The 27,259-nt window shown below is 32.8% G+C and overlaps 1 protein-coding gene across 10 annotated transcripts; it reads left to right on the top strand.

The window, feature by feature from the left end:
- Positions 1 to 20,367: 20,367 nt before the first annotated feature.
- Positions 20,368 to 26,112, top strand: LOC107917957 (filament-like plant protein 4). Of its 10 annotated transcripts, none has more exons than XR_005901099.1 (7): positions 20,437 to 20,664; positions 21,954 to 22,100; positions 22,270 to 22,489; positions 22,591 to 24,985; positions 25,097 to 25,151; positions 25,252 to 25,374; positions 25,481 to 25,606. XR_005901099.1 is itself a non-coding variant. In XM_041076449.1 (7 exons), exons 2-6 carry the CDS (start codon positions 21,975 to 21,977, stop codon positions 25,327 to 25,329), a joined length of 2,805 nt encoding a protein of 934 aa, XP_040932383.1. In that variant the 5' UTR covers positions 20,437 to 20,664; positions 21,954 to 21,974; the 3' UTR covers positions 25,330 to 25,374; positions 25,481 to 25,606. The 10 variants fall into 10 exon arrangements, 6 of the variants coding, with proteins under 6 accessions (XP_016702892.1, XP_040932383.1, XP_016702895.1 ...); XR_001689868.2 differs by having other exon boundaries at positions 25,478 to 25,606; XR_005901088.1 differs by having other exon boundaries at positions 25,238 to 25,374.
- The last annotated feature ends 1,147 nt before the right edge of the window (positions 26,113 to 27,259 follow it).

The following is a 27,259-nucleotide window of genomic DNA, read 5'->3' as shown; positions in this document are numbered from 1 at the left end:
AGCTACTTGCATCATAGTCACAAGAAAAATCATATCTCGAGTTACAAAACTCAAAATAAAGATCCGTAAATTTTCCCTAAATCTAGACTCATATATCTATCTACTAATTTTTTTCTAGAATTTTTGGTTGGGCCAATTAGTACAATTTATTAGTTAAAGTTACCCCTGTTTCAGGACTTGACTGGTCTGACCTCTGTTTACTAAAAACCACATTTCTCTCTGTAAAAAATCCATATGACTATGAGGTTTATTTCTCCTGAAACTAGACTCAATAAGGATTCTGAGAATATAAAATACACTACCTAATTATATCTATAAAATTTATGGTGAATTTCTAAAGTTGGAACAGGGGATTCAGAAACTGCTATGACCCTGTTTCACTAAAATTCAAATATCTTGTAACATATAATTTCTTTACCTGTTTCATTTGTTTCATGTGAAACTAGACATAATAAGCTTCAATTTGATATGTATTCCATCACCAAGTTCAATTTCTATGATTTTTAGTAAATTTTTAAATTCCCGTCAGTGTTGCTGCAGTATTCTGTTTATGGCAAATTTCATCCCTTTTATGAGTTTTTATGCACTAAGTATCTTAATAATTTTCCTTAACATCAAATATAATCTAAACTAACTATTTTCATAATTTATCATTATCAAGCATTTCTTCAACCATTCCATCACCATACCATAAGATCATTTACACAAAAAAGGTATATTGCTATACATGCCATACTTAAATTTACAAGCCATTACCAAAAGTCTTCCGGATAGTGTGACTGAGCCTTTGACCTATCCCAACCCCTGAGCTAGCTTGTCCAAAACTACAATGAGTAAGAAGGAGGGAGTAAGCATAAATGCTTAGTAAGTTCATATGCAAATAATAAGTAACATAACAAACAGTCATACCAATCAACATTAGCATGTATCACTAAAACACATATCACATTTTTAATCATTTTTCATCATCTTATTACCTTATCGTGGTTGTATCAATACTCAACCCGAGGGTTAAATACATACCTGTCCAAAATATCCATTTCATATCACTTACCAATACGTCTCTTTACATCTCGAATATTCCTCCATTTGAGTAGAACTTTACCAGTTGAACACATCGGAATATAATTCGGATACATGGATAACTTGCACATAAGTGCCATATATGCAATCAAGCAATCATGTAACCCGCCCATAAGCGAACTCGGACTCAACTCAACGAGCTTGGGCGTTCGCATCCATAAGTGAACTCGGACTCAACTCAACGAGTTCGGACATTCGCATCCATAAGTGAACTCGGACTCAACTCAACGAGTTCGGATGCTCAACCATCCTAGTGACATGTCACTTGTATCCTGATCTATTCCTAAGGTTCAAACGGGCTTTTTCCTCGAACACTTATCATTGCCGTCTTCCGTAGAATGCCGAAATCAATACTCGGTAACAATTATATTTAACAAGTAGTTCACATAATTTACATATTATTTGAAATTAACCACAAAGCATACATTTCATAATAAAATTCAGCATAACATATAATTAACATCAATAACTTAAAAATAACCATTATGCTACATTATTTACACATGAACTTACCTTGGTACCAAAATACAAAGATTATGCAATTTAGTCCACAATCTTTTCTTTTCCTCGATTGAGGTCGATTCCACGTCTTTCTTGATTATGGAGCTTGGAAGCTTGAAACAAACTCTAGCTATGGAGGACCCTTGAAATTTCGGCCTAATGAAGAAGATGGACAAAAATTGGCTTTTAATTTTGTTTTTAATTCATTTTAATAACTAAATGACCAAAATACCCTTACTACTAAACTTTCCAAAAATTCCTTCCATGTCCTAATTTTGTCCATGAACTTAAAATTGGTCAAATTGCTATTTAAGACCTCCTCATTAATATTCCAAAACAATTTCATACTAAAAACTTCTAGAATACAAGTTTTGCAACTTATTCGATTTAGTCCCTACTTTCAATTTAAGCACTTTAGGCATAGAATTTCATCACGAAATTTTCACACAATCATGCAATCATATCATAAACCTCAAAATAATTATAAAATAACTATTTCTATCTCGGATTTGTGGTCACGAAACCACTATTCCGATTAGGCCCTAATTCGGGATATTACATTTGGGACCAACAAAGAAGATACTTGGTATGGAGATTCTCAGAGATAAAAAAGCAAGGAAATTGTACCTAAGTCAGAAGGGTTACATTGAGAAATTTCTTTAAAGGTTCAATATGTAAAGTGCTAAACCTGTTAATACTCCTTTAGCAGCCCATTTCAGACTTTCATCGGCTTTGTCTCCACAATCAGATGATGAGATTGAGTACACGTCACATGTTCCATACTCTAGTGCAGTGGGATCTCTCATGTATGCTATGGTTTGTTCATGTCCAGATTTATCATGTGCAGTCAGTGCAGTTAGCAGATACATGGCGAATCCCAGTAAAAAACATTGGAAAGCAGTTCAGTGGATTTTAAGATACTTACGAGGTACTACTAATGTTTTCTTACAGTTTGGAATAACTAGAGATGGAGTCATTGCGTATGTTGATGCTGATTTTGCTGGAGATCTTGATAGATGAATATCTCTCACAGGTTATGTCTTTACAATCGGAGGTTGTGCAATCAGTTGGAAAGCCACTTTGTAAACTACAGTCGTTTTGTCTACCATTGAAACTGAGTACATGGCGATTACTGAGGCTTGTAAAGAAGCTATTTGGTTGAAGGGACTCTTTAGTGAACTCAATGAAGACCTTCAAATCAGTACAGTATTTTGTGACAGTCAGAGTGCAATCTTCCTTACAAAAGATCAAATGTTTCATGAGAGAACAAAACATATTGATGCTCAGTATCATTTTGTTCATGATATTATTTCTCGTGGTGATATTGTTGTGAGCAAAATTAGTACTCATGAAAATCCTGTTGATATGATGACTAAGTCACTTCCTATAACCAAGTTTGAGCATTGCTTAAACTTGGTTCGTGTTCATTGTTGAAGTTAAACCCTTAAGGGGTTTTATGGAAGAGGTGGAGAACTTGTTCTTTGAGAGTTCGCGATGAAGAACTTGTTCATTGAGAATTCGCGTCAAGGTGGAGATTGTTAGAATTAAGTGACCCGAATCCTTATTTAAATAAAATACAGTGGTAAAATAAAATAAAAGTAAAATCCATATCACTTCTTTTATTTTATTTTATTTTAACAATACTAGATAAAATGATATCGATAATTTTTGCATTAAATGCAAAATTCAGTTGACATTGGAGCTTAAATATCGATACCAAAAAAAAAATTATCAATACTATATGAAAGGTATCAATAACACATCGATACTTAGCTGAATTTGTGAAAAACAGAATGTCGATTTAGTACCGTTTTTAAAAAGGGTATCGATGTTTTCAAAACTATCGATACTTTTAGTCTGGAGTTATTCTGACTTGTTTCAAAAATAGTTTGACTAGTTGAAAGAGTTATTACTTGATTAAAATAATTTTAACTTGATTTTAAGGTTGATTCAAGAATTTTCTAAAAGTTTTAAAGTAAGGATTGAATTTTTTTTTCAAAAACACTTTAATTTGTTATATAAAAACATATTATCAAATAAAGCTTAGTTTAGCACTATCCTTCATAAGAATCAACATGGATTATTATCCAAGTAGGAGACCACATGGGCTTATTCATATGTTCAAGCTACGAGAGTTTGTATGAACTAGTTATATCAAGTCAAAATTGTTGGAATCTTCTTCACGAAGGAGTCCGCCAATGACTATTTTTAAATCAAGAGTCCGCAACGAATACTCGCCAAACAAGAGTTTGACAGCGGTTATTACTTAAAATAAAGTTCAAAAGTTAGAAATTGTATGTATGAGTTTGTGGTTATGATTTCTCTTATACAGGTTCATAAGTAAAGCCTGCAGGTATATGTTCGTCAAGCTTAAGTATGTGTATAAATGACTTAAAGCGTAAATCCAGATGTAAAAGAAATGCTCTAGGTGTGAATCTCCACGCATGAAGTCTTTTGGAATTAATCTGCCATACGTTAAGCTGTGATGACAACAATTGCTAGGATAATTCGTATATGTTCTGCTAGCAAATAAGGTAATGTTCTATCTTGTAGTATATTGTTACAAATGGAAAGTGTACAAATTATCAAGATGAGTCAACGAGAGGGAGGTTAAGAGTATGCCAAGAAGAATATGTGAACTCTACTTGTTGGGGATTGACCTGATTAAGTAAAGAACAAGTTAAAAATAGAGGAAGAAATTAAGAAATTGAACACACAAATTTAACATGGAAAAACCCTTCCAAAAAGGATAAAAACCATGGGCAAAGATAATTTTAGTATAATGGCAAAAGAACAAAGAGAACAAAAGATGGAGATAAAAACTAAACCTCGGAACCCGAAAACAGAGAACCCTCAAAATGTAAACACTAGATTCTCCAAAAGTGTTATGAGTTCTAATCTTTTAATGGATGTATTTTCTAAGGTTGTAAAATAACCTATTTATAAGTTAAAATCGTATGTCAAATAATAATAAAATAATCTAGACTAATCAGAGTTTAACTAGGAGGTTATCTCTCAAATTTGACTGAAATATGAGTCATACTTAACAAATCTCCACCTTGACTTGTATTTCTACAATGCCATCTTTGTCAAACCCCGCCACGGGCCTATGTTGAACTAGGCAAAGAATTAATTGAGTTGAATCTGTGCTTAGAAGTTGGAAGACTTCTATCCTTTGACTTGTGCACTGCCAAATCAAAACTAACCCTGGTCTGAATTTTATGAACATAGTGCCCAAACTTTTCAGGACCTGTATCCAAAAGAGAACCTCTCTTCAATGAAATGGTCATACCTTTTTCCCTCCTATAACCAAGTTGCCTTCACTCCAAACGAGTTGACTTCAACTCTATAACAGACGAAGGATATCCGGTTTCACCGATCACTGTAGAACCTTCCAGGATATAAATACTGACAGTTATTTTACCTTTTAACAAAATAAGAGCCCCACAAAACACCTTAATGTCGTTCGAATCGATGTTGATTTTGTAACCTTTCGAGTCTAAAATGCTCAAAAAGATGAGATTCTTTTGTAAATCAGGTACACACCTAACATCTGAGAGTGTCCTAATTATCCCATCATGCATCCTAATTTTAATTGTACCAATATTGATTACCTTACTGGATGAATCATTTCTCATGCACACAAGTCCACCTTTAACCGAACTGAATGTGGAGAACCATTCTCTGTTGGGACACATGTGGAAAGAACATCCCAAATCTAGGATCCACTTGGATGTAAGCTAGGAGCTATCGCTCATTGACACTAATAAGAAATCATCACCGCTTTCATCGGCCAAATTAGCACTAGCTACATCTTCCTCGTTACACTCAACAGCCCTTTTATTTTACAGTTCATAATAATGTACTTTGACGTGACCTAACTTCTTACAATAGCGACACCTTTTGTCTCACTTATTTGATGTTACCAAAACGGAAACTTGCCTATCTGCCTTGTTATCTGAACCAAACTCATTGTCGAGTTTATCTTTACTCAACAAATGACCCTTCCCATCCTTGAACGACAATTTGTCTCTGCCATAAATTAGAATCTCCCTAAAAGACTTGCATGAAAAGGGTAAAGAGCACAATTATAGCATAGCTTGATCTTTATCATCAATATTAACCTCAACATTCTTTAAATCATTCAAAAGAGTAATTAATTGACTAATATGATCTCTCAAAAGCTCACATCCATTTATGCGAAATGTAAATATATGTTGTTTCAACATTAAATGGTTAGCTAGAGACTTAGTTACATAAAGTGTTTCTAGCCTTTTCTACAAGGTGGATGAGGTTTTCTCCATCAATACCTCCTACAATACCCTATTTGCGAGGCACAACTGGATTACAAACAAGGCCTTTTCATTAAGCTTTTCCTATTTTGTCTAATCTAGATTCTGAGGCTTTTTCCCTGTAACGACCTTTTTCAGGCCAGTCTAAACTAGAATTGTCATCATTTGAACTTGTCGCAGATTAAAATTTGTGACACCATCGAACTTCTTAATGTTAAAACTTATTGTTGTCATCTCTGAACAGATTGGTTTACAAAAATTGAACTAGCTTTGATACCTCTTGTTGAGGATCGACTTGATTAAGCAACAGACAAGTAAAAAATAACGAAAGAAATTGAGCAGTTGAACACTCAAATTTAACGTGGAAAAACCCATCCAAAGAGGGTAAAAACCACAGGCAAAGATAACTTTAATATAATGGCAAAATAACGAAGAGTACAAAATATGGAGATAAAAACTAAATCCGAAACCTGAGAACAAAGAACCCTCAAAACGTAAACACAAAATTCTCCAAAAGTGTTATGAGTTCTAATCTTTTCATGGGTGTATTTTCTAAGGTTGTAAAAGAGCCTATTTATAGGCTAAATTCTTAGGTCAAATTATATTAAAATAATCTAGACTGATCAGATTTTAACTGGGAGGTTATCTCTCAAATTGACTGAAACATGAGTCATACTCAGCACTACTTGTGCAAGCGATGTCAAATAGCAGATTAAACCCATGAAGTTTTTACTTATACTTCATTAAAGGTATACTATATTGGAAACTCACTAAGTTCATTTGAACTTACTTAGTCTTTGTTATGTTTTTCGAGGTATGATGGTTTATTTAAGAAGCTGAAGAGGGATCAAACCAGAATTCGTTCAAGCTTGGGTGAACTTATGTTCTTATGTGACATGCATCTAGTGGGGCAACCTTGAAGTTAAACCTCAGGGTCTGAGTCTTTGTATCTATGTATGAATTTCTTATATCATAATCTTTGTTGATTTATTGTTAAATGTAGAAAAATCTATTGTTAATCTTCTCATAAGTTTGCATGTTAATAACTTAAGCTAAGAATTTGTAACCATAACATTTATTTTGGTGGATCAACAAGTCAGATATGTTAAGTTGTTTCTGTTGTTATGTGAACTAACTTATGTATGATCAAGAGAGCACATTTGGCTGTTTAATTATGTTAGTTACAATTTAGTTTAAATTAGTTTTTTTTAGTTCATTTTGTTGATGATGTGACATCTTGTATCCAGACCCATCGATCAGGTCGGGTATACGGTGTTACAACGTCAGTGGCCAAAGAAAGTAGCAGCGATTGGTGACAACATGATAGAATAGTGTAGCTAGGGGTTTTAAAAAAGAAGAAGAAGAAGAAGAAGAAGAAGAAGAAAGAGAAAGGAAGAGAAGAGAGAAAGAAGCCAAGTAGAGAAAGTGAAGGAGTAAGTAGGGAGAAGATTGATGGTGGTGCCAGTAGCTAGTGAGGGTATGTTGAAGATGATGATACATTATGTATGTTGGTTGATGAGAGGGTCAGGAGGTGTGTATTGCCAAGAGTGAGAGAGGGTTGAGTTGTTTCTTAATAGAATTTGTTGAATTTTTTAGATTTAGGATTGAATTGATAGAAAGCGTAATTATTGGAAGGCTAAATTTGTTATTAGACCAACAAAAAAAGCTCATGTCAGCTTTTCCTTTGATAACTAATGAGAGAGTGGTTAAATATTTAATTTGAAAAAGTCGAATAACTAAATTGAAAAAATTAATAGTTGAGTGATCAAATTAAAACAAAATACATAGTTGAATATCTCTTCTTATACTTTACCCTTATGTTAAATTAAAATTCTGATATCAATCAAAGTTTAAGTCTTCTGAAATTTTATACCAGCAATGTATACTGAACTTTAATAGAGAAATGTTAGTTCCCCCTCGGAGCCTAATACCACTGTCCATCTTGTCTCTCACTGTTAACTGAAGTAGTGAAGCATGAAGAGCCTTTCCCATTATTGTATCAAATGCCTTGTCTCTTTCTTTCTGACCTACCAGTTTTGTAGTTTATTTGGTAACCAAAAGTATTTAATAATTGTTCCCATTTCTATATTATTTTGTGAAATTGTATGTAAGTATGTGCTCAACATCGTCTTAATTTATAATTAAAAAAAAGTAGTGCCACTTTCATCTAATCCATAATCAATTTAAACTAATTAGATTAAATCTCACTGTTATCGAGAAAGAAATTTCTCAAATAAAGACAAAGAGTCTTTGGATTAGGCAACCCCAGTTAGTTGATAATCAATTCATTAATAAGAAGGACTTAATTGTATAGATTCCCAATATTTGAAGACAAAATTAAAAGTAAGATAAAGCGTATAAAACTTTTATTCTAAGTTATAATTTTAATTAATACATCCGTATAATTATAATAAATATCGATATATTTATATAATTTAAATTATAATAAATTTAAACATAACAAAATTTAAAAATTCTCAAAAATCCATCACATTAAACTATCTTTTAAATACTATTCTTGAATTGTTGAGACTTGTTCCATCTACCAACAACAAAATTTTGTATATGATAATCACCACCGAATTCCGAAGAATAACCTTTTGTTTTTCAATTATCGATATCTAATACTTAGATGTTGATAAGAATCAATCCTTTTCACTTTACAATTTAATTAATCACATAATTTGTTAAGACAGGTAGGTGTTAAACAATATTCTTTATTGAATTAATGTTTAATTCCTCATATCGTGACAAGATTTAATTAGTATAACAATTTTTTATTTGATTATTAATTATGGTTTGGTACCAATCTTTTCAATCATCAAACCCTTGTAGGATTTTTAACCAAGTATGAAATAGGAAAACGACTTAAGGCCTAACGACGGTAGGTAAGAGTTTTAACACTAGACCTCTTAATTTTGGTTCAAATACAACATATAGGCCGAATATACTTTATGCTGTTTTTTTTATATTTATTGAGATATATTGTTTTTTTGGGAGAAATAAAAACACGTTCTACAAGGTTTATTTTTAATTTGTTAAAAATTATTTTTTTTTCTTACAGTTGAAAATTAGAAGTTTATAGATTTATTTTTGTATGTGCTTGAGATAAACATTGTTTTAGTTTTAAGGTATGTTTAAATTTACTATGATGTCATGAAGCTTGGTGACTTAAAATTTTCATCTGTCATGTGAATATGGAGTCATCACTTGAGAACTCAGATCGCATTGCAACTTAATGTCTCAGTTGACAGTGATTATATGGTCTCGGGTTGAAATGTAACTAGGGCTTCAAGTTTACAAAAGTTATGCTGTAAAAGAATGGAGCATAAATGGGGCCCTAATTGAACTACAAAGTGTTTCGCCTTATCAGAGGATGATGCATTGCAAAACCCATACAGAAGTCAAAGACGAAAAACACAAGGGCCTTTCAGTATAATCAAGTAATTCGTTTTATCCATCTCCACTAAAGGTGGTAAGCCCGTTACTATAATCTATGATAGAGTTGGGGACAACAAGATTTCCAGTGGGGATGAGTTATTGTGCGGTGTAGAAAAGATGAAACGTGAAACAAACGTTGTTGTCCTGATTCATGTTTCATCTTTTTTGCACTACACAATAACTTATCTTCGTCGGAAATCTTGTTGCCCCCAGCTATCACAGGTTATAATAACATGGTCACCACTTTCGATAGAGATGGACAAAATGAATTACTTGATTATACTGGAAAGCCCCTATGTTTTTTGTCTTTGACTTCTGTATGAGTTTTATAAAGCCTTAGTTACACTTCAACCCAAGACCATATAATCATCGCCAACTTGGACCTTGAGTTACAATGTGATCTCGGCTTCTCAGGTGGTGGCTCCATCCTCACACGACAGGTAAAATTTGTAGGTCATCGAGCTCCACGGCATCATCGTGAACCTAAACACAATTTAAAACTATGACTATGTCTTCCTTAAAGAAAAAGAGAAATAAATCGTTAAATCCGAAAATTTCAACACACAAGAAAAAGAAAAAGAAAACAATTTAAAGGAAATGGTGGACAAGAGAAATAATGGAACAGGGGGATGGAAATGCCCATTTATAGAGGCGGTGGAGCGGGGGTAAAAAATAATATTTTCAATTTTATCTTGGGAATCCATGGTTGTAGTGTATGAAATTTATCCTGGGAATCTCGGGTTACAGTGGGTTCAGAGGAAAAAGTTAGGCTTAGAATTGGGGTTGAAAAGACAGAGTGAAAATGCTCCCCTACAAGACGCGTTTTTCACTAACATGTCAAACATGTGTCATGAAAACACGTCCTGTAGTGAAAATGCTTCCTACAAGACGCATTTTTATTTCCCTCTCTAAAAATAACATATCCTGATAAATATAAAAAAAAACATAAATCCTTAAATTTATTAAAAATTCAGCATATTTTTAATTCGGCCCAACATATATATTTACTTACGCTATTAATATTTCGTTTTTAAAAAAAAACACGAAAAAATAATATGTATATATAACCGACAAATGTAAATGGGAACATGATATGATTGGTAGTGCTCAAATGTTTGGCAGACATGACAGTTATATGTTTGTGCCATTCTTTTCATGACTTTGGAAAAACATTTTCAGATTATTACACATTGTGTTTTGTTTTCATTTTTATTTATTATTTTTGGGGTACTTATTGCTTAATCAATTATTGATTGAAACCCAGTAGTTAGGTTGTGATTTTCAGTGGCAATTCTTCTAACCATTGAAGTTGGTGTTAGCTGACTATTATCTCAGAAAAAAAGAAGTCGTGAAGAATGTGAAACCAGTTGCTTATATTTATGTTTCAAAAGAGTCTGAAAAAGTTAAGAACTAGATTAAATCTTATTTACTATCTTATGAATGAAACTCAAGACACGCTGTAATATTCCTTTTGCCATACATACATAATTTAATTAAAACTACTTTAATTTAAACGTCATCATTTATTTTATTTTTTATTTCTTTTCGACTAAACCAATTTGATATCTCTAAGATGTTAAAGTCAAATTTTACTTAAAAATTTTTGTATGCATAATTTATATAAATAGAGCATAAAATATGTAATTTTATATTAATTGATTATTATTTATTAGAATTAGAGGAAAATAAATCAATATATATATGTGAACTCTCTTAGAAAAACTTCTCATAAGAATCCTTCAACTTATGACTTATTGACTCAACTACCACGTTCTATTTGTAATTACCCAAAACACATCATAATGTTACTCTATCTAATCCTATGGTATCAGATCATTTGCTCATTTGCTCCTAACTCGCCAATAATAACTTGGCACGTGACACCTTGAAAGGGGAGGTGAAAGGTCTATAAGGCTTGGGGCCTTAACTTGAAAGCAATTAACCTCTATCTCCTCTCTTATTATCTCACTCCAAACATCATCTTCTCCGTATCTCTTACTTTAACTAATTTATTAGACGTCTCCGTCCTATTTCAATTAAGGTCAATTTTTCATCTCCACCACTAATTTATTTTTATATTAAAAAAATTTGCATTTATAAGTAATAGTTGAATGTGTAAATGAGATGAATTTACATAAAAAGAAAAAGGAAGAAGCAGAATGAATTAATAAGATATTATTTGGGAGACAAATGTGATAGTTGTACTACGTCCAAAACTAAGAAATAGTGAGTTCACATAAATATCAAATTCAACTAGCTTTTTACTATTTATGTTACTAAAAAAAAGGGTAAAATAATGAATATTTATGTTGGTGCGTGTGATTAGGTTGTCCCAAAGTGTAACAAGGAGTATTATGGAATTTCATTTTAGAATCATTAAAGGAAAAAGTGAATAAGTTAGATATATCGTCATGATCTGCTTTCAACATCACTTTCTCTCTGCCAATGTTGTCTATAATTTTAGCACCCCAAACATAACTATTTTTCATTGACACGTGTGCCCAAACCTATTTCCTTTTTCATATAACGCCAACACTAACAACGTTTGGACTAGACCCATCCCCCCTGTTTTAATTGAAAAAAAAACATTTCTTTTTTAGTATACGATTAAAAAGCTATAAATACTTTTTTAAACTTAATTAACTCATAATTTCAAAATGTTTATTAACAAAGTTTATACATTTAAAAGATAACGACAGATATATCTAAAACGCAAGAGTTGGAAGGAGTTTTATATAATTTGGGTGAAAAAATTATGTAATAAATATATTTATATTAATTTTTAATAAATATTTTTATTAAATAATTTTTGTATTCATATCACAAATTTAATATATGTTTAAGTAATTATAATTAGAATAAAATCAATACAAATTACAATTAAATTAAAATATGAAATATATTAAAATCCATAAATAGTGTGACCTAAATTTAGAATAAATTTCAAAAAATAAAAAATAAATATAACAGTTACGAATGATAAAATTTAAAATCTAAATATTTAATATCCAACATTAGTATCATCTACGTATTTTTATTTAATTTGCAGCTAACTTGCTCGTATATATTTTTATGTCGATACGTTCCTTCAAACGAGCCATTAAAAGTCAATTTCACTTTGTTTTTCTGCCAAAAAGTTAATTTCACTTTCTTACGATCATTTTTCTTGCTCTACCCATCATATTTCCATTTGCAATTAAAACAAAAAACAAAGAACCCCATCATGTTTTTATTTGGGTAATAATTATTACACAACTAACTAACCATTACCTAAGGGGTGAATATGATCCAGCCGTTGTCTTTTTGATGCAAACGAAATGTAGGCAGTGAAAGTTGAATAGATAGAGGAGAAAGTTTAGGTTTTAAAGGGACTTGGTATGTTGAGCCAGAGGGCTTGAGTGGTGGTCTATGTTTATGGTGGAAGGAAGATTTTCAAGTCCGTATTGTTGATGAATGTAAAAATTTTATTGATTCAAAAATTGTAAATAAAACTGGAGAGCTGGTGAGATTGGTATGAGGGCAGATAAAGTATATCAACAACAGTATAAGGGGAGCTTGGATGTGTATTTGGGATTTTAACGACATTACTTGCCAAGAGGAAAAAGAAGGGGAGGCTGATTAAGGAGAAGATTAATTGTTTTAGGGAAATGATCTCTTGGCCCAATTTAATGAATTTAGTTTTAAAGCTAAAAGTGTTACTTTGATTAATCAATCCGAAATCATCAAGAGAGGTTAATTGATTTTTAAAAAGTTGTGGAAGCTTGAAAGAAAAAAATAGCATAATTAAACATAGCGATTTAAAGTGGTTCGACCCTAATTACTTATCCTACTATTTTAACTTTACACTACTAAGGATTTTCTCAAATTTACTAATTTATTGATTAACTTTTGAAGACAAGGTTTAACCTTACTACTCCCTTAAGGTGTCTACCCAAACTTTAATATATAACCATCTCAAAGAGTGAAACAAGTAAACAAACAAAAAATTAATCCTTACAAAATTGGATTATTTGCCAATTGAGCACAAATGAAACAATAAAACACTTGAGCTGAATGAATAATAACGAAAGTTCACAAGTGTGTACAAGAAAATTATGAAATTTTAAGTACAAAGGTTGTTTAATTGAAATTTGAGCTTGGATAATCTTTCATGTTTTAGTAGACTCTTTGGAAACTGGTATACCCTCTAAATGATTTCCAAACATTGTAATTGTTGAAATATTGAATAGAACAGTTGGGGATGAAAATACTAGTGCATTAATGTCACTTGCAACAATAGGTATCGATACTATTAGCATTTAATGCCCAATTTAGTGATTGTTGGAGCCATCAATATCAATACCAAGGGAATTTTATCAATGCTAAATATTGTTGGAGCCATCAATATCAATACCAAGGGAATGTTATCAATGCTAAATAAAAGGTAACAATACCGTATCGATACTTGATAAAACTTTGAAATTCAAAATGCCAATTTCGTATCGATACCGAAAAAGGTATCGATAAAAGTGTACCACTATTGATACTTGAAAAATTTTATTGATACCAAGCAAAAGGTATCGATACCGTACCAATACTTGATAAATACTTTGAAAAATAGAATGCCATTTTGGTATCGATACTAAAAAAGGTATCAATAAAATTGTGAATCTATCGATACTCAACTAAATTTATCGATTCTTTACAAAAAGTACCGATACCAAATCAATACTTTTTTGCTCAAAGAATTTTTAACTTGTTTGAAAGTTTGTTTAACTAGCTTAGCCTTAAAATATTTTCTAAGTATAAGTCAACAAATTTTCTTTTTAGATATCATTTGAAATAGAATTTTTGTTAAGTTTTATTTAAAATGATTTTTATTCAAAAACATCATATTTTTTATATCAAAATAATTTATCAAATAAACCTTGGTTCAACAATTTCCCCCTTTTTGATATAACAAAACAATTGTCAAATTTGTTTCTAAATAAATTGCTCTCTCTTTTTAAAAAATTATTTTCAATTTAATGCTTAGAAAAATTTGTCATTCATTTTCAAATTTGGCATTCATTTTCAAATTGGTCATTCATTTTCAGTTAAAGATTTTTAGAAAAATTGGTCACCAAAATTTTAAATTTGGCACAATATTAAATAATCAACCATTAACCAATAATAATATTAAAGTTTCTACTCACGCTACTTTTCTTGAGGAAAGCTACTTTGATAACTTTAAGCCTTGAAGTAAAGCGATACGCGAGGAACTTTTGGGATTTGTAAAATAATCACTAAGTTCAATTCTCGAGAAAATTGGGGAAAAACCTGCAAATGATTAATAACATAGGGGAATCCGTCGTGGTGAGAAAATTTTTAAGAAACTAGATTTCTTCATCTATGATGGCAGTATTTATAATACAGAATCCAATCATGAGAATGATGATCCATTCACTTATGAGGAGGCTACGCAAGATGTTGATTCCAAGCTTTGGAAACAGGCCATGGATACTGAGATGGATTCGATGAAATCCAATACGATATGAGAACTTGTAGACTTACCGATTGGGATTAAATCCATAAGGTGTAAGTGAATCTCCAAGAAGAAGAAAAATGCGGAAGGGAAAGTAAAAACATATAAAGTTATACTTGTAGGGAAATGCAACACACAGAAAGAAGACATTGATTATGATGAGACCTTCTCTCCGATAGCCATGCTCAAGTCTATCCACATACTCTTATTCATTATAGTTACTCTCGATTACAAGATCTGGCAAATGGATGTCAAGACAACATTCTTAAATGACTATCTTGATAAGACCATTTACATGTCTCAACCCACTGATTATGTTGTCAACAGAAATGAGCAAAAATTTTGCAAACTGCTAAAATCCATTTATGGACTTAAGTAGCTGTCCTACTCATGGAATAAAATATTTGACCAAACAATCAAGACTTTTGGGTTTGAGAAAAGCGCTGATGAACCTTGTGTTTACAAGCGTATAAAGGACAAAAATGTGGTATTCCTCATTTTATATGTCGATAATATTCTACTTATTGAAAACGATGTAGGAGAATTGTCATCGGTTAAACTGTAGTTATCTCAACGGTTTAGCATGAAGAACTTGGGTGAAGCTAGTTATATTCTTAGAACTTGAATACTTAGGAATCAAAAGAATAACATGGTAGCTCTATCACAATCTTCATACATCGATAAGGTACGGGAACAATTTCCAATGACCGATATAAATCTAGGCACTTAACCAACTGCATCCAGATTTTTATTTTTCTTTTGATGACTACCTTAAGACAACGGAAGAAAAAGAGCATATAAGTAAAGTTCCATATGTTTCGGCAGTTGGAAGCCTTATGTATGCGATGCTTTGCACACATTCATAAATATGGAACGTGGATTGATATTGTGTGGATTGATAAATATGGAATGTGGCCACAGGTTGCTTGTTCTCGAACAAGCAATTTATCACAATCATTTATTGATAGTGATGAGATAAAATAAGATTGTATTGAGTGAACGGATTTAACTCAAATGAATCAAGGATATCATATGAGGGTAACACACATATGATGAGGTCATTGAACAAAATAGTTGGATGAATTACTTTCGTAAATAGAACACAAAAAGAAGTTTTTAATCATGGTACTTCTTGTAGATTGACTCTATGATTAAGTAAATTGTTAATTATCGGAATGATGCTGTTGGACATAATTGTAATTACTCAAGCCTAATTATATATGTCTGATTGATCCCTCCATTAGCTCAACAAAAGCTCCATTAAACTATATTTGAATCAAAAGAAAATTCTACGACTTTGGAAATAATTTAATTGAGTTGAGTTATTCGATGTTGAATTAAATTAGGTGATTGTGAGAATTGTTCAACTAGAAATTTTGATTAAATAATTTTCTTAAAAAAATTAAATTAGAAAATCTAAGTGATTTTTGGAAAAGTTAATTTTGATCAAGTAAAATTAAAATAATCAAATTAGTTAAAATTAATATGATATTTTTGAAAATTAATTTTCAAATAAGACAATTGGCCCAATGGGTAATTGAACTTGAAAATTGGACTTGAGATCGAAAATTGAGCCCGATAGCCTAAAATCGAGATCCAAAAACTTGTCGAATCGGGTCTGGTATGTGAAACCGGATTGACAGCCAGTTGGTGGCTAGATCAGACCAATCAGGCTGTCACTTGGCCTAAATCGAACTGGCAACAACCGAATCGGCTCAGGGTGTTGTGAGGGTGTTGCACTTGCGATGGCATAACCAGACACAATGGTGCCAGCGGCGATGACGACGGCATTCCAGTGGCCAGCGGGTGGTCCTTCAACGATTGAGCAGTGGATGAATCACACTCTTATTGGGACTCTATCCGATAATTTGATTTCAAATTAATTATTTCAAAAATAATATGAATTTAAATATATTTAATATTAAATTTAATTTGATACTTATCATGATAGTATTTTATTAATTTAATTTTAAAGTGATTATCTTAGTGCTAAATTTAATCTAATATTTATCTTGATAAGTATTATATTAATTTAATATTAAAGTGATTAAGTTTAATCATAGTTGAACTCTCTAAACTCTCCCTATATAAAGTGAGCCATGAGTCATTATTTTTCACACTTAAATTCAAGAGAAAGTTGTAGAGAGAAAATTCTTTAAAGAAATTATCTCAGAAAATTTCTAGAAATATTTTTATTTAAAATTTGATCCAAAAATTTAGAGAAATTGCAAAATTACCCCATTGCAAATTTTATGGAAAAAAAATTTTATTCGAAATGAGCTCAAACTCAATAGACGTGAACTTGAGGATAACGAAGAAGACTACTTGGTCGAAGCATTCATCCTAGACCAATAAAAAATGTACAATTTTGATTAAGTGTTTATTACTTTAGATATAATAACCAAGTTCTTGTTTTTGGAGAAAAATTTAAAACTCAGGTTTTCCCCTTAAACTTATTTCTCGCTGCATTTTCCAAACCCGATTTTCCAACAAACATGGAGTCCAGTTTTACAAGAATCCTCAGACATGCCTTGGTGTTCCTACGTTGTGGGGTAAAAGAAGGATGGATGCTTTGAGTTACATCAAGGAAAGATTGTTGGCAAAGTTGAAATGTTGGAAGAAGTAGATTCTATCAATCTAGTAGAGGTCCTGATCAAATTTGTAGCATGTGCAATTCCAACTTACTTAATGGCATGTTTCAAGTTTCTGAAGTATTTTTGTAGGGAAATAAATTAGGCCATTGCTAATTTTTGGTGGGGCAAATTCACAATGAAAGGAAAATTCATTGGAAGTCTTAGGAGGAATGGGGTTCAAGGACTTTGAAGCTTTTAACCTAGCAACGTTGGCTAAACAAAGATGGATGATGATTGCTAAACCAAGATCTTTATGGGTTAAGGTCTTGAAAGGTTAATACTTTCCCCACAAATCTATCATGGAGGCAGAGAAAGGATCTAGAGCATCTTGGACATGGAGTAGCTTGGTGGAAGGTTCATGAGTTCTCAAGGAGCTAATGTTTATGAGAGGTGATGAATGGAGAAACTATTGGAATTTGGAAAGATAGATGGGTTAGAGGAATAAGGGGTGATAGAATCCATCATCCGGGCATTCTAAAAGAAGATTTAGTAAGCAAAGTGACTGCGATTATCTACAAAGAGAAGGGCACTTGGAACTTGTCATCTATTGAACATTGGCTTTTAGGAGAGGAGAATGAAGTAATTCTTAATATTCCTAGGGGATCCAAATGGTATAGATAGACTGATATGGCCACATAATGCTTCAGGTTGCTACTCTATCAAATCTGGTTACAAGATAATCAAGAAGGAAGCTAAGGGAAACAACACTTTGAGGCCTTCATCATCATATGTTATTAATAAATCTATTTGGAACTTTATATGGAATCTGAAGGTGCTTAGTAAGATAAAAGTATTTCTCTAAAGGGTCTGTATTGATGCTATTTCTAGTAGTTTCAATTTGTGGAAGAGAGTTAAATTTAGATCCCATTTTTGTAGTACATTCTATTAAGAAATGGAAACTTTGGAGCACTTGTTTTTGGCTGTGATTGGGTGAGGGGTGTATGGTTTGAGGCTTACAGTGGACTTAGAATTAACAAAGGAGATGTGGACGATGTTGTTTGCTAGTTTGTAGAAATAATGAAGTCCATTAGGGATGAAGAGTTGAAAATTAGAATAATCCTTACCTAGTGGATGATATGGAAGATGCGTTGTGAGATGATGATGCAAGGGGCTAGAATAAATGCTAAGAGGACTATTTGCAAGAAAGAAGTGGTAGCTATGGAGATCCTAGAGATTGGGTATAATGGGATGTCTTCTAATCTGAATGAAAATCAATGTAATGATGAGGTTAATTAGCAAAAACCAGAGCAAGGTTGGGTTAAGACAAATGTTGATGGTTTATTAGATCTAAAGACTAAACAAGTTGGTGTTGGAGTCATTGCAAGGGGTTTTCATGGCAAGTTGCTTGGCAGGCAAGGGTGAGTATGATTGCAATGTCACCTAATTAAGGTAATGGTCGTTCTTATTTTGGTCCACTCTTAATTTTTTTTGTTAATTTGATCATAGCCAAAAAAAAAATTGATCAAATTTGTCACTCCACCCTTAAAATAATAATGGAAGACTAATGTATTTTTTAGTGTCTAAAATAATAACAATGTCTATTTAAAATATTTAACAGATAATTTATCCTAATTTTAAAATGACGAAAATGAGAACCACTCTAATTTAAAAGAACTAAAATAAGAAATGCACATTAACATTCTATTAAGAAATACGCAATCAACATTCTATTACTATTTAATGAACTTCTATTTAGCATGACTGAGGAAGTAATTTAATCTAGCAAAACAGAAATTAGTGATGGATGTAAAGCAAAGATTAGAGAGCAGGATAAAACCAAATTCAGTAGACAACAAAATCCTGCAATTGGGGTCGAAAATCACTAACATTAAATTACATGTCCCGAATACCAACGGACTGAAGCAATTTCAATGGTGGAGATGCGGTTACACATGGCAATAGATGCAGCGACGGAGCATGGTAGCAGGCAATATTTGATTAAAACAAATCCTCATTAGCTGTAACGAGTAGTGACGGCGGTCCTAAGTCGTAACATTTACAGTACGCCAAAATCGCACATAGAAACATAGCTTTCCAAAATATCGTTTACAGCCCAGCAGTTGCTCTACCACAGTGAGTATATAGCTATGCCAAAATGTATTAAATTTGATTTAAAAACATAATATATTTAAATTATTAATATAAATTACAAACTTATTAAAATTATATTAATATATAAAATAATTATAACATGAAAAAGGTATAACAATGAATTGCCAAAATTCATTTCTCATTTTTAATTTTTTTAACATAATAATTCATTTGGTCTTCTAATTTTATAAATAAGGTTATTTTAATTTTCTATTTTAATTTTTATCTTTTTTTAATCTTTAAATTTACGTTGTTTGTTAAACTATTAAAAAATAGATGAAAAATTAATATTTGTTAATTTTATTGATGTGGTAGATATGTGGGTTGTAACATAGATGTCATGCCTACAATTAATTAATTATTTAAAATTTAAAAAATTAAAAAAATAATTAATTACTGACGTACATGTTAATTGTTAAGATAACATGCATGTGGGTTGCCATGTGTATAGTGAGTAAAGTTAACAAATGTTAAAATTTTCAATTATTTTGAAATGATTTGATAAATAATATAAATTTAAAAAATTTAATTGAAACCTAAAATGACTTTTTTTATAAAATTAGAGAATAAAAATATTTAGTGCTCAAATTATCTAAAACAATATACATAAAATAGTGGTTCATATTTTTATCATATGTTTAAGAATAAATAAGATAATGCCATTATGTAGGCTATGAATATATTAAATATAAACCTTAAATGAGAATTTAAGATATAAATATGATTAAAAATAAAAGGTTTATAGATGGAAAGTCCTAAAATCTAATATGAGTTGAGGGAATTTACCATATATATATATGTGTGTATACGTACGTGTATATGTAACTAACACTGGCCTGTAATTAATGAACAAAAACAAAAAACAGTGGCCTTTAATTTTTATTTGCAGAAAACTATTAATAATCTCAAAGCCGAACTGGTTTTGTAACTTTTGCTTTATTGCCCCAACGCCACCACCACGGTCCCACTCTCTCCTCCTCCGCCATTGCCACCACTTCTTTCACTTCCTCAAAACACTGAAACCAATAACCAAAAAACCCACAAATTTGGATCTTAACTTTAAATCTCAAACAACACTCTTTTGTTTATACTGTACAAACTTTCATTTCTGATTCTCAAGGTAAGTCAAGTTTATGAAATAATGCGAGTTCTAAAATGCTTCTTTCTTTCGTTCTTTCTTTTTTTTTTTTTAACTTTTCATTTGCTTGTTTGTTTGGTTTAAGCATAAAGGTTGATGGTGAAAGCACAGTTGTAGTGCGTAGTGAGTAAAAATGGAAAACTTATGTTTTTCCCTCTGCCCTTAGTTTTTGTTTCTTTCTGGTTTCTTTTAATTGCAAGACAAATAGATGTCAGGTTTTATGCAGACTAAAATGTTTCATTTGAGATGCTTTTTTTTTGTCGGTGAAGTTTCAATTTCTTGTTTTGCCTGATATGAAGCGAGCTTTTGATTCTAAGATCTTTTGCTTTTTGATTAGATCTTCTTTTTGCATTTCAACTGAAGCCATTGATGAACTTGGTTTTGCTCTGATTCGATTCACAACACTTTGAAACACTGACGATCTTACTTGTTTCTATCTAAAACCATGGCGTTTATATTTATGTTGTACGATAATGAATGGATGTCACACGGTGCCTTTTTTTTTCTTCTTCTTCCCTTTTCAGTTCTAAATTGATGGCTTGTCTTTTTCTTTCACGTTATTTTCAGTCCCAAATTACCACAAATACCAAACTCCTGCTGCTTCTTCATTCTAGTAGTACAATCTGCTTTGTAATTTCTCAACCTTGGAAACCTTTTTTTACCCCCTCACATGATGCTCTGTTTGGTAGCTGAGAAAATGTAGTATAAAAGAGAAGAGCACCTTGATTTCTGACAGCTGTCTAATAATTTGATTTGGTCAAAGTAAATTCTAATAAAAATATTAAACTTTCTTCTTAGCATTCTTGGTGGCTATTAATAGTTTGGTGAATATCCACCAAAACATTATTCCATCATGCAATGTTAAAGAAATCTACCTAACCTGATGATCCTCATTCTTAATTTTTTCTATTTCTCAGTGAATTACTAAGATTTGCATTATCTTTGGGAGGATTTATTTGAACTCTTGAGTGGTTTCGATACCAAATATGTAAGGCAGTTAGCTTTTGGTATCATAGAACATGTTTCTGTTTATAGTCTTTGAATACGGTTTAAGAAAATTGAACTTGGTTTGAAATTGTTTTCATTTCGATTAGAAAAAGAGTGTCAGAAACTTATCTGAGAGTAATACGGCCTAAATAGGTTGGTTGCAGCGTGTATCCTTAGTCATATACTATGATTTTTGGATTGGAGGGAGGCTGTGATGTTCAGTTTCCTTTTCTTTTGCAGTATATATATTTTTCTTGACAAATTATTTGGTCTTCTTGACATAGGCTATAAAGGGGTTTCAAGTAATGGACCGCCGTTGGCCTTGGAAGAAAAAATCATCTGATAAAGCTGATAAAGATGCTGCTGCTGCTGCCGCCGAAGCAGATGCCGCCGCTGCTGCTTTAGCTTCAGCTGCATCTCAAAATGATCAGGTAAATCTTGTTTATGTAACTAAACCACATCGGAAAATTGGTGTTTATTTTCTCAACATTCTACATTTCTATGCCCTTGCACATTATCTCAGCTGGAGCAGAGATTTATATCTGCTTATCATCTAAATTATTGAGCTGTTTTATCAGATAATGATTTTGTGTTGAACAGAATACTTACAAAAAACCCAAGTATGTTCAAATTTCCATGGAATCATATTCACATCTCACTGGTTTGGAGAATCAAGTGAAAATATACGAGGAACAAGTCCAGACATTGGAGAATGAGATTAAGCACTTGAATGAAAAGCTCTCTGCTGCCAATTCAGAGATTAGTGGCAAGGAAGACCTGGTGAAACAGCACACTAAAGTTGCAGAAGAAGCAGTCTCGGGTTAGTCTATGCTCAAATGTTCAGTCTAATATAAGAGTAAAGTTCCTGTAGCTAAACTTGGTCCAATTTTTTCTCACTCTCTGCTGTTGAATTTGCTGTAGGTTGGGAAAAGGCTGAAGCAGAGGCCTTGGCCTTGAAAAATCATCTGGAATCTGTTACCCTTTTGAAGCTCACTGCTGAAGATAGGGCATCGCATTTGGATGGTGCTCTTAAAGAGTGCATGCGGCAAATCCGAAATCTGAAGGAAGAACATGAGCAGAAGTTGCAAGATTTGGCTGTTAGCAAAAACAAGCAATGTGAAAAGATTAAGCTTGAGCTCGAAGCAAAGATAGCTTATTTAGACCAAGAGCTCTGTAAGTCTGCGGCTGAAAATGATGCAATTTCTAGGTCTTTGCAAGAACGTTCTAACATGCTGGTCAAGATTACTGAAGAAAAATCTCAAGCTGAGACCCAGATTGAGTGTTTGAAGGGTAACATCGAATCATGTGAAAGGGAAATCAATTCACTGAAATATGAGATTCATGTAGTTTCCAAAGAGCTCGAAATTCGCAATGAAGAAAGGAACATGAGCATGAGAACTGCAGAAGCAGCTAACAAGCAGCATATGGAGGGTGTAAAAAAGATAGCAAAGCTAGAAGCAGAGTGCCAAAGACTGCGTGGTCTTGTGAGGAAAAAGTTGCCTGGTCCTGCTGCACTTGCCCAAATGAAGCTAGAGGTTGAGAGTTTAGGCCGGGATTATGGAGATACTCGATTAAAAAGGTCTCCCGTCCGGCCTTCTACTCCACACACACCTGCTGTCACTGACTTTTCCCTTGACAATGCACAGAAATTCCATAAAGAGAATGAGTTTCTCACTGAACGATTATTAGCAATGGAAGAAGAAACAAAGATGCTGAAAGAAGCTTTGGCAAAGCGTAACAGTGAACTACTGGCTTCTAGGAATCTGTGTGCTAAGACATCTAGCAAGCTTCAAACTTTAGAAGCACAACTTGCCATCAGCAACCAGCAAAGAAGCCCCTCAAAAGCTAGCAATTCACCAAGTGTGACTTCTGTGTCTGAAGATGGAATTGATGATGAAAAAAGTTGTGCCGACTCATGGGCAACTGGTATGATCTCCGAGCTCTCTCAATTCAAAAAGGAAAAGAGCATTGAAAAGTTGAATAAAACTGAAAATGTGAAGCACCTGCATCTTATGGACGACTTTCTTGAGATGGAGAAGTTGGCGTGTTCTTCAAATGATTCAACTGCAAATGGTGCAATCACTAATGCAGGTTGTACAAACAATAAATCACCCGAAGCTGTTAATGCTGATGCTTCAGCAGAGACTTCTTGCAAGGAACTCCATTCTGGAAAGCAGCATGATCTATCACCACTAGCAAATCACGGGTCTATAGTCCATCCTGAATCTGATGCAGACAAATTGCTTGTTATGAAGCTTCATTCAAAGCTTTCTATGGTGCTTGAATCAATGTCCAAGGATGCTGATGTGCACAAAATTCTGGATGACATCAAATGTGCTATCCAGGATGCACAGGACACTCTGAGCGATCACTCTGTCAATGGTGTCTCTGAGGAAGTGGATGGCTCCGAAGGCAAATGCAATGGGCAGGGTCATCTGGAAAATGGAAGCTTAACTGAAGGGAAGGACATTTCTGTGCCTCCAGGTGATAAGGTGACTACAGAAACTTTGCAAACTATAAGTCAAGAATTAGCTGCAGCGATTTCTCAGATTCACGACTTTGTAATGTCCCTGGGGAAAGAAGCAAGGGCAGTTGACAACATATCTTCTGATGCCTATGGATTAAGCCACAAAATTGATGATTTCTCTGTCACCTACAATAAAGTCTTATGCAGCAATGTGAACTTGGATGATTTTATTTTTGGTCTTTCTACTGTTTTAGCCAAAGCCAGTGAACTAAGATTCAATGTGCTTGGCTTCAAGAGTAGTGAAGCGGAAATGAATGGATCTGATTGCATAGATAAGGTTGCTTTACCAGAGAATAAGGTAAATCAAAATGATTCATCAGGGGGAAGATATCAAAATGGCTGTGCCCATATTTCAAATCCAACTTCCAATCCTGAGGATCCTGACGATGGGAACCTGGTCTCAGAATATGAATCAAAACAAACGAGCAACATCTCATCAGAAGAATTCGAGGAATTGAAGTTGGAGAAAGAAAACATGGCGATGGATCTTTCTCGATGTACTGAAAATCTGGAGATGACTAGGTCCCAATTACATGAAACTAGGCAGCTTCTAGCAGAAGCAAAATCTCAATTGGCTGCTGCTCAAAAATCAAACAGCTTGGCTGAGACTCAGCTCAAGTGCATGGTAGAGTCCTATAGGTCACTTGAAACACATGCAGGGGAGTTAGAGACTGAGGTGACCCTTCTCAGCGCAAAAATCAACACTCTAGAAAATGAGCTTCAAGATGAAAAGAGAAGTCACCATGATGCTTTTGCCCGATGTAAAGAACTAGAAGAGCAATTGCAAAGGTAAGCATTGCACTCTTTAACTACGATTTAAAGTTACTACCAACTAATTGTTGTTTGATTCTATATGCCGGTGTATTTACATTTAACATAATTGTTTTCTGTCACTTGTAGGAACGAGAAATGTTCTGTTTGTTCGGCAGCGGATAATGACCTCAAGAACAATCAGGTGAGGCTATAATTCATCTTGTCTTTCTCAAAACTGGTCTTCCAAGACCTACTTTGAAATCTAATAATACTATTAACAAATACCAGATATTGCATTTTAGTGTCAGATATGATCATGACATGATCAGTTTGGTAAGTTAATTTGATACCGAACAATCTTTATGAGCAAGGTATTCTAGTTTTCAACCGTGGAAGTTCTTGTACAAGTAATTCTTCCTCTTAAGGTTCTTTTCTTCCACAATTACTTGTCATGATTCTTTTTACCTGTAATTTGTTGATGGGCTTTATCAAATATAAAACACCTAAGGTTGTTCCTGTTGATCACAGGAGAGAGAGTTAGCAGCTGCAGCCGAGAAACTAGCGGAATGTCAAGAGACCATATTCCTTCTTGGCAAGCAATTGAAAGCTTTCCGCCCTCAGACCGACAAGATAGGATCACCCTACAATGAGAGGAGCCAAAAGGGTGAAGGTTTCCACGAGGATGAACCCACTACCAGCAGCATGAACTTGCAAGACCTGGATCAGGCAGATATAGACACGGCTGCTTCAGGCAACAGAAGCCGAACTGGTGTGGAATCCCCCACGGAGTCATTTAACACACCATGCAGTCCTCCTCATACTGAAGGAGACGTTTTGAGATCACCAGTCAGTTCAAAACACAGGTCAACGATGTCAAGCTCTTCATCTACCACTCCTGCCACAACCCCAGAAAAACATTCAAGAGGCTTTAGCAGATTCTTTTCCTCCAAAGGAAAGAATGGTGTTTAAGGCTGCATCTCTCATGGAGTTGAGAAGGTCTCTTAATAAGAATTCCTAGAACCCAAACTTAGAATTTTGTAACTAATGACTGTATATTGCATCCTTTTATCTGTTCTCTTCTTTTCCCTTGTGTAATTTGCCTACGTGAATGTGACATAGTTTTAAGCTGTTGAATATATGATTGTATGTGGCGGTTCTGTTAATTTGAATCAACCAAAGGAGGTCTGGGAATAGTGAATATGAATACTAAAAAACACCATTAAAATAGTGTCATGAATCTGATATAAAATTATTTAATGTATCAAAATTTATATACATAAATATGTAATTTGCAACTTGCATTGCAGATTTTGGTCCCCTCTCTCCTTTTGGACTCGAATTTCTAGACTTCCAACCTTTTTATTTCTATCTTTTTAGATATTTTGAATATATATATATGTTTTATAAAGAAATAAAAGAAAATCTTTTCCATAAAATCTCTAACTTTCTATAGAGAAGAACGCCAAGTCCATTAAACTGGTCAATGCCTACTTTTATCTGCTCTACCATTTACGGTAAAAAAGAAAAGAAAAAAGAAGCTCATAGGCTGCTTGGTTTGCCTTGCATTGACTTTTGAATTATCCAAAAATTAATTAAATATTTACTTTTAATTTTAGCAATATTATTATTGAAATAAGTATGAAAAACCTATAGAATATTGATAATCAAAGAAAAAACCAGCAAGGAATGATACTCACTCCTAAGGCAGAATATTGTGGATAAATTAACCTGTTGAGGAATACCAGTAATTTTTGAGTGATAATTATTTGATACATTAATAACAAATTTTTTTTATTTCATAATTAAGTTAGATTTTATCACATGTTTTATTTACTTTTTAAATACACGGTAAAATCTCAACCAGTTATTAATGTACCAAATAATTGTTATTTTTATAAATTAATATTGTTTCCTTCCTCATGCAAGATAATGCGTTGTAAACAGGCAACCAGCTCCCATATGCTATGATTTTATTATAAATAAAAATATATATTAAAAGAAGTTTATACTTCTACTGACCAAACAGATTTGAGTTTCATCTTAAATTCTATTATTAATTCCTACACTATACATAAGCCATCGAGTTAATTATGTCCTTCAATTTGATATTTTTAATCTTTATATTTTTTAAATTTTAAAATTTAACTCTTGATTAAACAATGCTTATTAAATTTATTAAGTTTAATTATTTTCAAGCTCCAATGCGATTAAATCATTGTTACATGTGCTAAATTATGTTAGCTTGCTATTTCCACATATTACTAAAAAAACAAGTTATGAATTTAACAATTGTTGTTTGAGTCAAAATTG

Source organism: Gossypium hirsutum, chromosome A01 (assembly GCF_007990345.1).
Source record: "Gossypium hirsutum isolate 1008001.06 chromosome A01, Gossypium_hirsutum_v2.1, whole genome shotgun sequence".
Lineage (NCBI taxonomy): Eukaryota > Viridiplantae > Streptophyta > Magnoliopsida > Malvales > Malvaceae > Gossypium > Gossypium hirsutum.
The sequence above is the reverse complement of the archived record's forward strand: the minus strand, read 5'-3'. Positions and strand labels throughout refer to the sequence as shown.